We start from the raw sequence: 13,552 nt of genomic DNA, 5'->3' as shown, positions 1-13,552 counted from the left end.
CCGAACATCCCAATTACCTAAATTGCGCGACAGACCCTCTTCGGAATACTTACTTTAATTGGTTAATTAAAATACCTAAAAATTCCATTACCATTTTATTCCAAAGAAAAAGAAGTTCCATAATTAATGCCCTTCCAAAATGAATTCCAATGAAAATTTCAATGAAATCTCAAATAATATTCCTTTTTACAGAGTTCGCACAAATTCTTCTTGGTATTTATAGCCATTCAAATTCCATGAAAATCTCAATTACCATAAATGCCTGACCAACCCTTTTCATAGCACTTACCTATTTTAATTAATTAATTAATATATATAAAAAAATACTTTTACCATCGAATAAACCATTTATTTCCATAGAAAAAGAAATTCCATCTCTTGTCATCCGAAATGTTTTATAAATATCTCTTAAATAATAGTTAGACTATAGCTAATTCGTTTTCGTTTTTTGGTATCTGAAGATGCGCTTAGCACTTACACAACTATTTATGGGGCGAAACTTAGTCAAGTATATCACTTATCAAGTGTGGTCACAAAATGTGGCAGGCTGCTTCCAGGGTAGAATAAATACCCTTTAATTTTCTAGCAGAGCGAAGCCTCAGCAAAAGGGGCTCTCAATCTGCAAAGACAACGCTGGCGGGAAAATATTTTGGAAACAGCACTGAACCAAATTTTGTAGCATTAATTGGTCTGTACATTTTTGGTAGTTAAATATTAGTGGGTAGTAGGATAATTTACAGGGTATATAAAAAACTCTAGCCTTTTGTGAGGACTTCTTACAGCCAGAGGGCATCGATGGCATCCTCCACATCCTCGTCGGCTGGACTGGGAGGACTTTGCTCACTGACCAAAACCGCCTTGGCTTTCACCTCATCCGAGCTGCTTAGTAATACCATTAAGAGCACACTACTTCTTCGTTTCGATAGCTCTATGTCCTGATGATCAGCTTCGGGGGATTTACTATCCCTGGGCTTTTGGTTCCGCAGCTTTCTTAGCCAATCGGTGGTGGGCCAAATGCACTTGGTGCCACTCCCACTGCGACGCCTTCGATGGTTGGGGTGCTTGGTGGTTATGGTGGACCCCTTTTGGCCCAGCTTCTCGACCAGACTGATGTCGTTGGTGGATGCAGCAGCATCGGGACATCCATCAACTTCAGAAGCTGCCGGTTCCAGTGGCAATACCACCGATGCAGCTCCTCCTCCTCCACATCCTCCGCCGGCTGCGGTTGACATCACCGCCCGGCCGCTGCTTTCCTGCTACACATTTGTCACTTGGGTCGTCAGCCCGAGATCGATGGCCATGCTCTTGCTAACGGCATCCGTATGCAGCAGTCGCTGGCGTCCGTAGCCGCCAAGGCCGCCGCTTCCGCCCATCCCCCGCCGCCCATCGACGTCGTGCTGCGACAGCGGCAGCCATTTGTCCAGCCATCGCGGCCGGAAGAGCAGGGCGAACGTGCTCCGGAACTGGCGGCTCATCGAGCAGTACAGTATGAAGTTGATGCTCGAATTAATAAGCGCCAAGATGTCCATGAGGTCACCTGGAAGAAGGGAATATCGAAAGGCCATAAATGCAGGGACACCACCAACACGCCATCTGTGGGATGGGTTTTTACTAAGGGTCAGGCGAAGTTCAAGGTTAGTTAGTTTTTAAAGGCTCTTACACGCAGGAAAAATGATCACGGAAATATAAAATATCTTGGGATTAAAAATAAACCAATCAACATTTTTTCTAAAATAATATTATATATACGAACAAATTTATAAAGAATATGTAATAATTTTAATCAATAAATATTTGAAAACTGAAATAAAAGTTTGGGATATTAAAAAAAATTTTTTGGAAATGTTTTTTATAAAATTCAAAATATTTCAAGGTTTTAAAAATGCATTACAAAAATTTTCCAAATGAATATTAGATGCCAAAAATATTTATTTAAAATATTTAATATTTTTGAATTTGAAGAAAAAATGTTTTAAAATGATTTTTATACAATTATTTTTCTAACAATTTAAAAACTAATTTTAAACTTTTTTTCAAGTGTACCGGATAAACAAAATGTACACTTCCAGAACATGTCAGGGCCAGGCGAACATAGAAGCCTCAAATTTGTGGTGCAATTATGGTAGTCAACGGTGCGTATGATTGATGGCTGTGCCAAACGGGCGGCCCACCAAGAAAACCAGCCATAAATTCAGTCAATTATCATAGCCAATAAAGCAATTACGGCTAACAGATAGGAGAAGGGGTCTTAGTCTTTAAAAAGGAAATACTCACTCAGCTTTAGGTAGCACTGGATGAAGAAGGCATCGCCGAGGAGAACGTTCAGCAGACCCATGATGCCCTGCGGAAATTCGGTGACCAGGAAGAGTAAAAGGACTGCGAGAAGCATCCTCGTAGTGCGATCTGTTTGCTTCTCCTTCTCCAGCAATTTGCAGCTCTTGGGTTGCGTTGGGGTCACCACTTTGCCATTTACAATAGGCTGCATATCGTTGGCTGCATGGCAGGCGAGAATTTTCCTTCTCCTCTTGGCTTCTAATAAAGCGCCAATTAATCTTACAGACAGTATGGTCAATGCAAAGCAGGGTATCAGCTTGATGAGCACACTATATATAAGGAAGGTGGCATTCCTGAACTGACGATCGTGCAGGGCCAAAGCACTATGATATAACTTATAGACGGTGACATTGCGCTCACCCAAAGTGGCTACAGAGGAAGTGGTTATACCCGTACTTATGGTTGTAAGAGGTATCACTGTGGTTAGACTTAACAGGCTAACTGCCGTTCCATTCCCCGAACCACTTGGTATCGCCCAGGAAACATCTGGTGTTGTGCTGGACATGACTTGCATGGTTATATCCTCCTCATGGTTATAATCCAGTATATACTGACTCAAGGGAACTGATGCGATGGTCTTGCCATCCGCATCCAGGGTTTCCAGGAACTTGGCTATGGCTGTGACCAAGTAGAGCCATGGGGATACCACCAAAACACACACCACATAGGCTGTGGCTATGGTTATCAGGGTGGTCCTCATACCACACCATATCCTATTCCTCTGGGGATAGCTAACTGCTATATAGCGCCAAACAGCAAGGGTTACAGTCAACCATATCGATATCGTATGGAGAACCTGTGGAAACACCGAATGAAACTTGATGAAGCAGGCCCAACTGTAGCTCAGCTGCTCCTCCCGCGGCATTCGACTACTGAGGATATAGTCGTGCACCGTATAGGGGATATATTCCAGCATTACTGCCAAATCGGCCACCGCCAGACCCGTGAGTATGGCATTCGTGGGGGAGCGCATCTCGCGGCGGGTTAGCACAATGATATTCAAGGTATTCGCAATCGTTCCCAGGATGCAAACAATCAGGGAGAAGTAACCGTGGAAGTATTTGTAGCTGTGAAGGGAGAAAGGTGAAAAAAGCAAGGCCTTTAGTCACTGCGGAAAAAATAAACCATTATGTTGTATTGAATTATTTTATTCTTAAAGTTAACATAAATTCAAGGCTGTTTTTAATAAAAACTTTACTTAATTCCTTTATTCAACAAATTTCAAATATAACTGCTAGGTCAAGCTTTAAAGTACAAAAAAAACACTTAAACACTCAAAATAATTAAATTCTTAAAATAATATTCTCTTTAAATTAAATTAAAATCTTTTGTTGTAAAATATTTTGTGATTTGATGAGGTATTAAAATCCCAAGTTTACTTTATTCCTTTAATTCTTCTTTTGTGTTTCTTTCAAATTTGCCTTAAATTATGCAAATTTGAAAACTAAAGAAATCGGTATAAAAAGCAGCGGCAGTCTTCAAATGAAGTCATCCATGCAAATTGCTTACTCAAATAGAAACGACAAATTAAAGATAAATAAAGCTGGCCTCAGACAAAGTACGCTTTTTTCTCAATTTATCTGAGATGGCCATGGCTTTTATAATACAAAAAAAATATTTATGTCTTTATTTTGTTAAATCTTCCATGAAAAATTAAGCTGCTCTCCCACCACAAAAACCAATATTCTATAGCATTTTTCCCAGTATTTGTAAAGTCAAAAGCTTAAGCCCTGCCTTCCCGCATTAGATGCACTTGGTTAGCCTTTTGCCACCTTGGCCGTAGGCAATTACACACATGATTTCATTATGTGCGCCCCTTATGCAAATTACATTTAAAAAAGTAATTAATATGCAGACATCCCCGGGGGATTTCCATGCCCTCGTTTTTACTCACTTTGTGTGAAAATCATCGATGCCTGTGCCGCAATAATGCGGCTGCGACATGTTCGTGACCATGGTGTCAATGATGAGCTGCTGGCCAGGTGGTCCAGTGGTCAAATGGTCGATGCCCTGGCAGAGGACTCCCTTTTGATTGACCGCGCTGCTGCCCAACTCACTGCTGCCCCCCGTTGCTTCTCTTCTCTCGACGTTTCATTAAAATTTCCTTTTTTTTGGGGAAATTCCAATGCTTAAATATGCAAGCTGCGTGGCGAAAATGCTACCTGCAAATATAAAATACAAAAGGCGTTTGTTGAATGAAGAATGAATTTAATTTTAGCTGAATTTAAGCGTCGCAATTGAATTCCCAAAATACCAACCAAAAAGCATTGCATGCCACATGCAAGTTGAAGTTCAGGGCAGGTCAAAAGTATGATTCCAAATGAATCAACAAAGAAATGTCATTACCATTCGGTAATGGGAGGGCAAAATGGTCAGAAAACAAGGCCAGGGCTTGGTAATCAATATTACGCATACGACCAGTTGGCCCAGCTGAAGCAGATGATTTCGGCAATTTGTGGGCAAACAGGATTGCTTACAAGGTACACTTAACAAATTTTTTGAGCTAAATTTTAAAATCTTAATGCCAAATTTAAATAAAATAGATATAGGTACTAAATAAATATACAAAAAACGACTTTTAAAATATTTTCAAAAACAAATAGAATATTGTTGCCATGTTGTAGTATAAATATTTAGTAAGAAAATATAAAAGACATCTTAAAACTATAATTTTTCTGAGTGTAACAATCTTGGTCCCACACGCATTCCTCGTTGACGTAATTCCATTAGACAAATGAGGAAATATGGAGAATGCCCAGAGATTCAAAGGAATCTATGTTCACTTTTGCTCTTTGCTCAACCGCAGTTTGCAGTTGCAGTTGCAACTGCAGCTGCATTGTGAAAGTAACATTTAATTAAAAGTAACTTTCCGTCTCTCTGTGTGTCAGTGCCAAGTGACAACTTTCCGGGGTGTTTTGCTTTTATCCGGCAATAAATCTGTATACATGGCAAATTGGCCCAAATGTTTCGTCAGCCTTGAAGTGATAATAAAATCTTCTATTTTCCATTTACCATTCGTTATTTGTCCTCTGTTTTTTGTTTGTGATTTCAAGCACAAAATCTTGCTTTTTCGATTTTGTAAGCCGGTCTAACTTCCATTACAGTGATTAAGTTGGGGGATTTTGGCCCAGATTGGGCTTATGCCGTGTGACTTGGCAAGAAAATGTTGGCAGCGTAAGCATTTTTGTGCCTCTGTAATTATAAATGGTAAATTTGGTATGTTTGACCATGAAATTGATAATTAATTATAATTAATCCTTGTCATGAATATTGAATTAAGGATGAAGTAACACAATTTACCATGTATCTTTAAGGCAGTGCCTCAAATGTTTTGTTGGCTAATTCCAGCATGTGGTGAGGGCTTATAATTGAATTGGATTTTGTAGCAGGATACAATGCAAACACGCAGTAGTAAGGCAATAAACAAATGTCCCACTGTCTCATTTGGTCGCCACTAATGTAACTAATACGCACCGTATGCCGCCCATTACGGAAGTTTTCGGGGATTTCAGTGGGGAGCTGGTGTGCTATATATAGGGTGGGTCAACAGACTACCAGTGTCAAGTGCCTGTGCTGACCAAAGGACTAAAGGCCGTTAAAGTTGCGGCCAGTCACGTAAATGCGAGGACTTGTTGACTCTGACAGAAACAGCGGAATATCTTAGGGGGTTTTCGGCTTGGCTGGGTTGTATGGTTTGGAGGACTCATCTTAAGTGCCTGGCGATGGCAGCTGACAAGCCAAAAAGGGGAGGAGATTAAAGGACCTCAGACAAGGAACAACACTTGCAGCTTAATAGACAACACCGCACAACAAAACATCCATTTAAACGATCTAATGAAGCCATCGCCAGCTGCATTATTAATGCCACCCCCCATCCTCCCAAGCTGCGTAATGGAATCACATAATCATCCCCTTTCCCCACGCGATTCAACCCCATTTTAATTACCGAACCACGCCCCCTTTTGACAGTTGGCCAACTGCAAATGTCCATACAAATTGAAGTTTGATTGTGCCTTGTTGCCCATTAGACAAACGCGGTGCTGTAACCACCACATCCGATTATCTGGCAATGGTATCAGTGGTAATGTGTTTAAAGCTGAATCGGTTTGTGAATAGGTTGAAGAATTATGGGAAAAGTTTACTCAATAAAGGGGAAAATTAACATATTAATTGCTTTATCTCTTGGAAAGTTTTTAACGTAACAGCCGTTTACTGAAGGGAAAAAGATAAGCAGTATTTTTTATAAATTGTTTAAAGTTATTTAAGCATTGAATATTAAAAATGAATAAAACCAGGATTGGATGTGAAATAATTATCTTAGTTTTAATTCTAAACTTCATTGTCCTAAAATGTAACGATTTTGCTCTTTGCCAGATAAAACCTCTCAAGCTCCAAGTCAACTGTATACTTTTATGTACCCAACGATCCCAGTTGATGCCATTTTCTGGCCAAGTACAATTACATCTTTGGCCTGTCCTCAAGGCAGGACCTCACAAGCGCACAGTACACTGAATCTGCCTGTTTTCCTTTTGGCTTTGGGCCATATAATGAGCATGAGAATATAGTACTCTGCGAGTATGTAGTCTCTGACCCCCTCTAAAACCCCCTAAATGTGGATGGCAATGCCATGTGAGCTGGCTCATTTCGCTGGCCGGAAATACTTTGGCAGGATGGAGAGCCCGGGAGAGCCCTTCATGTGCGGTTAGGAGCCCTGTGAATTTATGAAACGAAAAGCTCTGGCACACATTTTCCGCATTCCGGGGAATCACTGGGGATGGTAGCGGGAAATTATGCCAAAAGGTAACAACGGCCACGTGCAGCTGTCCGGGTTCACTTAAAGTTTAAATTTTTTGTTTTTTTTTTTTGGCTGGCGGAAATCCGGTTTTAAAGCTCACACGCACACATTTGAGTTTCTACTTAGTGAAAAACTCGCTCTCTACCTCTGGAAAAAAGGGGGAGAAAAAAAGTGGAGGAAGCCGCAATAACAAAACCGGAAGCCATCATCAAGGACGCTGAAGGGGCGATGGCAGCAACAACTAAGCGCATATAATTGAACACTTGTCATGGGCGCACGGGCCGTATGGGCCATATTCCGAAACAGGCAATCAAAAAGTCATACACATAAAAAAATGGGACACTATGCGAAAGGTCTACATCACAGAAATCAGTAGTTTTAAAATCATATTTAAAAGTGTCCAAAAGTATGCAACACAATATTTTATATCCAATAATTCGATTATTTTTTCGCGGCATACTTTTAGGCACATTAAAAATATTTGTTTGACCTAAACAATATTCTTTATAAATAAAAACCGGTTTTAAGCAAAATTAATGAAAAATTTCTAGCCATTTTATCTGATATTCTTTTAATTGACAGACAAATTGTTAAGGCATGAATAGCCGTTTTTATAAACTTTTTTCCTCTGTAACTCTACCACAAACTACGTTTGAAATGGAATTTTTGTTCCAGCTGCCATCAAAACACAATCAAAAATAAAATCAAATATGACTTGCGGTTTATGCTGGAACAAAAACCCAGAAAAAAGTGCAGAAAATTGGAAAAACCAACTTTTTTTCTTGTTTAGGATGTGGATGTGGATGGCCAAGGGGCGATTTTCTAATTCTCCATTTTCCACTTGCCATTTTCACATTCACATTCCACTTTCACCATCCAACTTGGCAATTTCATTTTTGACCTCTGCATGTGGAAATTTCTTGGCTTTCCTCTGGCTGCCTAATTGCTGTGGCTTGTTGCGAAAATTTCCCACTTCGGCATTATTTTTGGACGATTTTTCTGTGTTAACTTCCTTGGAATTTTTCGGTGTTTGTTGCTTGTTTCTGGCACTTCTTCGATTGACCCCTCTGAAAAGTTCTCACCACAGTTCTCTCGTTTCGGTTAAACTGTGTTGCTGATGAAGGTTACCCCAGTTGTTTGGGCAATATTTGCTGCCAAAAGTTTTGCTGCTCTTTAAGTTCGAGTTTTCTTATTTTTTTTCAGGGAATTAATATCTCCATTATTGAGTGGGTCCGCTTCAATTAGCCGGGTAATTCTTTGAAAGTTTGATTGACAGCTGCCGCTCATTGATTTGGGTCTCTAAGCGACTGGAGATAAGATTGAAGGGCATCTTCCGTCTTCCTTCTGACACATATGCTTATCAATTGCCCGTGAGCACTACTTTCCCATCCCGGAGGCTCTTAAAAGCTTTTTGTATTGCTACATCTTCATTTTGTTTGTTCTTTCATATTTTCAGCCTTCTTTTTTGATGGAACGGTTTGATTCCTACGCTTTTTGCACGTTATTTACTGTACTGTATTTACTGTACTGTACTTTACATAATGCAATAAATATATTGTACAGAGAAAAAAAATTCAGAGTTATAAGAAAGAAATTGCAATTTTTAAATAAATTTAATCATTATAATTTAATTTTTAGATTTTAGCATATCATTAAATATTTTATAATCTTTTCTTTACTTTTTTTAAGTAAACATGTATAAAATTTCCCTAAAAGATTTTACAATTTCCATAAAATAATTAAAATTTTTAGAAATATTTAACTAATAAAATTTAAAATGATTTTTAATATTTCAAATACATTTTTTATAATTTTTTCCGAGTGAAAATGTACCAATTATTTGTACTCGCCTGGCTTGCCATTATGTTTGTGGCTATTTGCTCATTGATTTCACGCTGGCTTTATCGAAACCGAAACCCCTGGCTGACTGAGTCTATAAATGTGGGTTTTTCTGTGGGTGGAAAGTGTCAACATGGCGAGTGTCAGCGCTTTTCCCGGCGCCTCACTCAAATATTTGCCGAGTTAAGGCGCCCCGAAAGTCTGGGCCCAAACATGAGCGCATTTTGTAATTAAGCATTCACAAAACGCTTTGGCTCAGCGGGTGCAAATATAAGGGGCAGTTTGGGATTAAGGGGGTGGTGAAAGTAGAGGAAAAGGCTGCCCAGGGATCACCCACAAACATGTCAACGGTTGTCCGTCACTTGACAATCAGGCAGCCGCAGCGGAAAACAGAGGTCACTACTGCATATTTTAGGGCCAAGTCCGGGAAATCCCTTTTGTGTCACGGCAGTCACATGTGGTGGTGCTGCAGGCACGGATAATTTCCACTTAAATATAGTTTGCTTTAAAGGTGCAACATTTTGAAAATTTTAATACTTTATAAGAAAAAAACTAGAGTATTTTAATATTTTAATAACTTTATTATTTAAAATGAAAAAATTATAAAATAAATACATTTAAGTAGTTTGAATATTTTTTCAATAAGTTATTTATTATTATCATTTCCACTTAAAGCTTTTAAGTAAATAATCTTTAAAATATATAGTTAAAGAAAATAATATATCTTAAACAAGGATACAAAGTCTGTTATTTTGTTCAAAAACTTGGAATAAATTCAGCATTTTTTCCATCAATAGTTGCCAGAGCTGGCTACAAATTGAAGGTACATATCCTTCAGCCCTTCGCTTGGGTCAAGGTAATTGACGTTCTGTTTAGGCCACCACAACTCGAGTTTGCAGCCAACTTTCGCGGCCATTGTTCTATGTTATTTTGCACTGATTAGTTTCCTGTGCAGCAGTTTTCTCCCTTCCTTCCTCCTTCCACCTTTTCAGGTATTTTAGATTAATTAAAAGTGTTGACAATGGCGGGCCACTAACACATAATTGCCTTTTGGTTGGATCTCAATTATTTAGTTTAATTGAAGTGGGCTTTTTTAATGGATACTATGCAATATATCCGTCCCATAAAATTATTATGGCCTATTTCGAGGGTCGTAAATTGCATTTATCGCTAGGAAGTGCCTAATAAAAACTAAATTGAATGTGAATATATGATTGCCAAACTATGGGAGGTGCACTTGGGGCAAAACCACTGAATTAATATTTCAATCTGCGTTAATTGAAACTGCAGTGGTTATGTTATGAATATGTGCCAAGTGTCACGCCATTTACTTCGATTATATCACCATTATATCACCCCACATTATTCCAAAACGGAGGCATATGGCCCACATATTTGCTGGCTCGGCAATTCATTTCAATTTAGCCGCCTGGCACTTTTCCATTTTAATTTGTTTGCTCATGGCCCACGGAATATGATATTAATCTGGCTGGCTTATCGGCCTTGTTTATTGTTGTTGTCTAGGGTTTATTGCTTATCGACATGTTTATTACAGTGAAATTCTACCTGCCATCGGCAATCGGCAGTTGATTAGCAGCATAAGCCACAAAGCTCTCCAGCGATTATTCTCTTTGTCTGTCGCTCTATAAAATATCAATAAATTATGACACTTATATGGGGCAAACAGGCACTGGCACACGAGAAAAAAGAGAGAAAGTTGGACAGCGATAAATAGAATTTTTCACACCTCATTGTTATGAATGAACTGCTGACAATGGGTTTATTTCTACAGAAATATTTTCGGCTGGCGATGTAGCAATTTTTATTGATTGACTGCACATGGCGTTGATGAACAAAGCGTTTTGTCAGAATCCGCATCCTACTCACCTAAATTTACATAAATTCTATTAATAATTTGGAAAGTGGCGAAAAGCTTTTAATTAACATAATTTTAAGGCCTTTTCCAACATTATGGGATTTTTGATTTACGCTTGAATAGTTCTTAAATATTGAATTAAATATAATAGCATTGATTAAAACCGAAACCAAATTAAAAATGTTTAAATAATGCTATTTTTCAGGATTTTTGAATGAAATAATTAGGTGAATTAATTTCACGGCTGTAATCCGTAAATATTTGGAATCTAATTTTATAATGGCTCAACCATTAAAATCATACGTAATAAACCAGTTTGATGACCAATTAAATTCTAGAATAATGAACTCCTAGGAATGTAATGTTCTTTTTTTTATTCCACTGACACCAGTAAACCAACTGCAATAAACCCATTAGGAGGTTTAAAAAAATCCGCATGGATCAACTTTAAACATTTTTAATTATCCTAATGTTATTATGGCACAACCATAAAAACTAAAACTAATTTTGCTGTTTATTGGCTATTAATTGTTACACTTCATTTGCGGCCATTAAAATGCTGCCAGCTAATCCAATGGCAAATATGTGTGGTGTGCAGTAAAATTTTAATTTCATTTTTGAAAAGCAATCAACTTCCGCTTTTCCACAGCAGCTGTTTTGCCCATAAATTGAATTTATCTCTCTAGCTTGAAGACAAAACCATGACGGCTATGAATTTATAGGTTTTTGGTTGGTTGATAGTATTGGTAGTCTCTGCTATTCCTTAACATTTACCCAGCTTATCGACAGCGGAAACTTCTCTGTTCAGCTTATATATTTTCCGCTTCCCAATGCTGGCTGTCGAGCAAGGAAAATAATATCCGTTGCTGCCATATAAACCTAACAAGCAAACCAAATTTTACGAAGAAGAAAAATTTAAGCAAAGGGGGAAATTCGAGTGCAAGGATACCCTTCAGGGAAAGAGTGAACCTTATTTTCCAAACAACGTCTCCTGTTGCATCCTTAGACCAAATTTTACACTTCAGGAAAATCTGTTACAATAGATACAAATTTAAGAGAAATGAAAAAATATTTTTGTATGTTATTTAAAAGGTTAGAAACTCCTCCAAAGGAATTTTATAATTAATTTGTTAATCAGTTTTAAGTGAACATTAATATTAAAAAAACAAATATTTTACGTTCTTAATAAAAATTTAATTTAAATTTCTAATTTAAGGAAACTTTGATTAAATATCTATTGATATGTTGTGGTGAACATTTAATTTCTTTAGTAAAATATTTTTAAATTTAAATTTTATTTCCCACTTTTCATATATGTTAGGTAAAGTAAAGGAGCATACATTTTTTTTCTCCCTTAAATACTCAAATAGTTTTTTCAGTGTTAAGACTCAACAATCCTAGCATTGATACAAATCCCTGGCACTTGTGGTGAGCACGTCCTCATGTCGCCATGGCCACGAATACGAATTTCGATGGCGAGGACATGACAGGCAATCCCCTCAAACACAAAATACAAGAACCAAAAGAAATCGAGAGAAGAAAAAAACGCGGGCCAAGTCTGCTCAATATTATTTTTCAATTTATTATCAAGTACCTGCTGCCTGCCGTTGCCGCTGGTTGGTGGTTCGCGGTTCGACGGTTTTTATTTCCCCGAATTTTCTTTCTATTAAAGCGCCATCAATTTGGCGGACAAGCCGTCAGCTAACAACATTTAGTGTGCGTCGAAGGGCAAAAAACATAATGGCGTTAACGGAATTTCCAGACGCCTTTCGTTGGTCGCCGACTAGACGACAGCAACAAAAAAAAAAGAAAATACAGTTCGCCATGCTAGCAAAAAAGTACCATCAATTTTTCATAGTCAAACATTTTAACTGCTATGTCATAATAAAATTAAATGACTTGCCCGCAACCAGCTGGCCATGGCCAATTGTTTGCTTTTCGGCTCGGGGGAAACGGAAAATTGTTGCTGATATAGCGGCAAAAAGTGCATAAATTTGGCAACATTTAAGCTGAAGTTGCTAAATAAAATCTAAAAGCAATTTATATAAATTTAAAGAATTTAACACACAGCTGTCTCGGCTCGGCTTGGAATGTTTCCCAGGCATTTTTCATTAATTTGCCTAAAAAGTTTCGCAGCAGAAATGTAGAACTCGCAATTAAAAAGTCCTGTCCCAAAGTTTTTTGTGCCCTACCTTCATTTTATCCTCGGGCTGTTCAATACTTTTCTGAATAATATTTCCTTTCCCCATGAGCTCTGTCTGCCTGGATAACTTTTCATTCTGGCATCAGGCCCTCGGGGGGCAGGTCATAATGCCCCAGTTTACGTTCACCTTCACCTGATCCTGATCCCCTCATCAGAGTTCTGGGGCTCTTGTATTAAAACCCATGCCACGCTCCATTTAACTCCGAGCCACCGCCGTGCCGTACATACTAATACACACTAATCAATGTGTGAGTGGAAAATTGTGGGTGGCATTCCCACATTCTCGTTCCCGCAGGATAATGTTAATTTTGTACTGCATACCTGCGGGGCTGATAGCCGTCGCCTTCGCCTTCACTTTTGCGTCCCAGCGCGTGTGTGCGAATAATATTCATTAGAAAATTACACAAATTTTTTACGTTAACGCCATTTATATTTGGGACACACCAGGCACACTGAGAAAATATATTTTACACCTATGAAACCTCAAAGAAATCACTTCGATTTT

The 13,552-nt window shown here is 38.3% G+C and overlaps 1 protein-coding gene across 1 annotated transcript; it reads right to left on the bottom strand.

The window, feature by feature from the left end:
• Positions 1-382: 382 nt before the first annotated feature.
• MsR2 (Myosuppressin receptor 2) lies at positions 383-13,053 on the bottom strand. Its single transcript, XM_017160704.3, is given in 4 exon segments — positions 383-1,537; positions 2,275-3,401; positions 4,229-4,496; positions 13,037-13,053. Coding segments are annotated over 3 exon segments (1,950 nt in total). The 5' UTR covers positions 4,291-4,496; positions 13,037-13,053; the 3' UTR covers positions 383-776.
• Positions 13,054-13,552: the final 499 nt, after the last annotated feature.

Source organism: Drosophila takahashii, chromosome 3L (assembly GCF_030179915.1).
Source record: "Drosophila takahashii strain IR98-3 E-12201 chromosome 3L, DtakHiC1v2, whole genome shotgun sequence".
NCBI lineage: Eukaryota > Metazoa > Arthropoda > Insecta > Diptera > Drosophilidae > Drosophila > Drosophila takahashii.
This window is presented reverse-complemented; position numbering and strand designations above follow the sequence as displayed.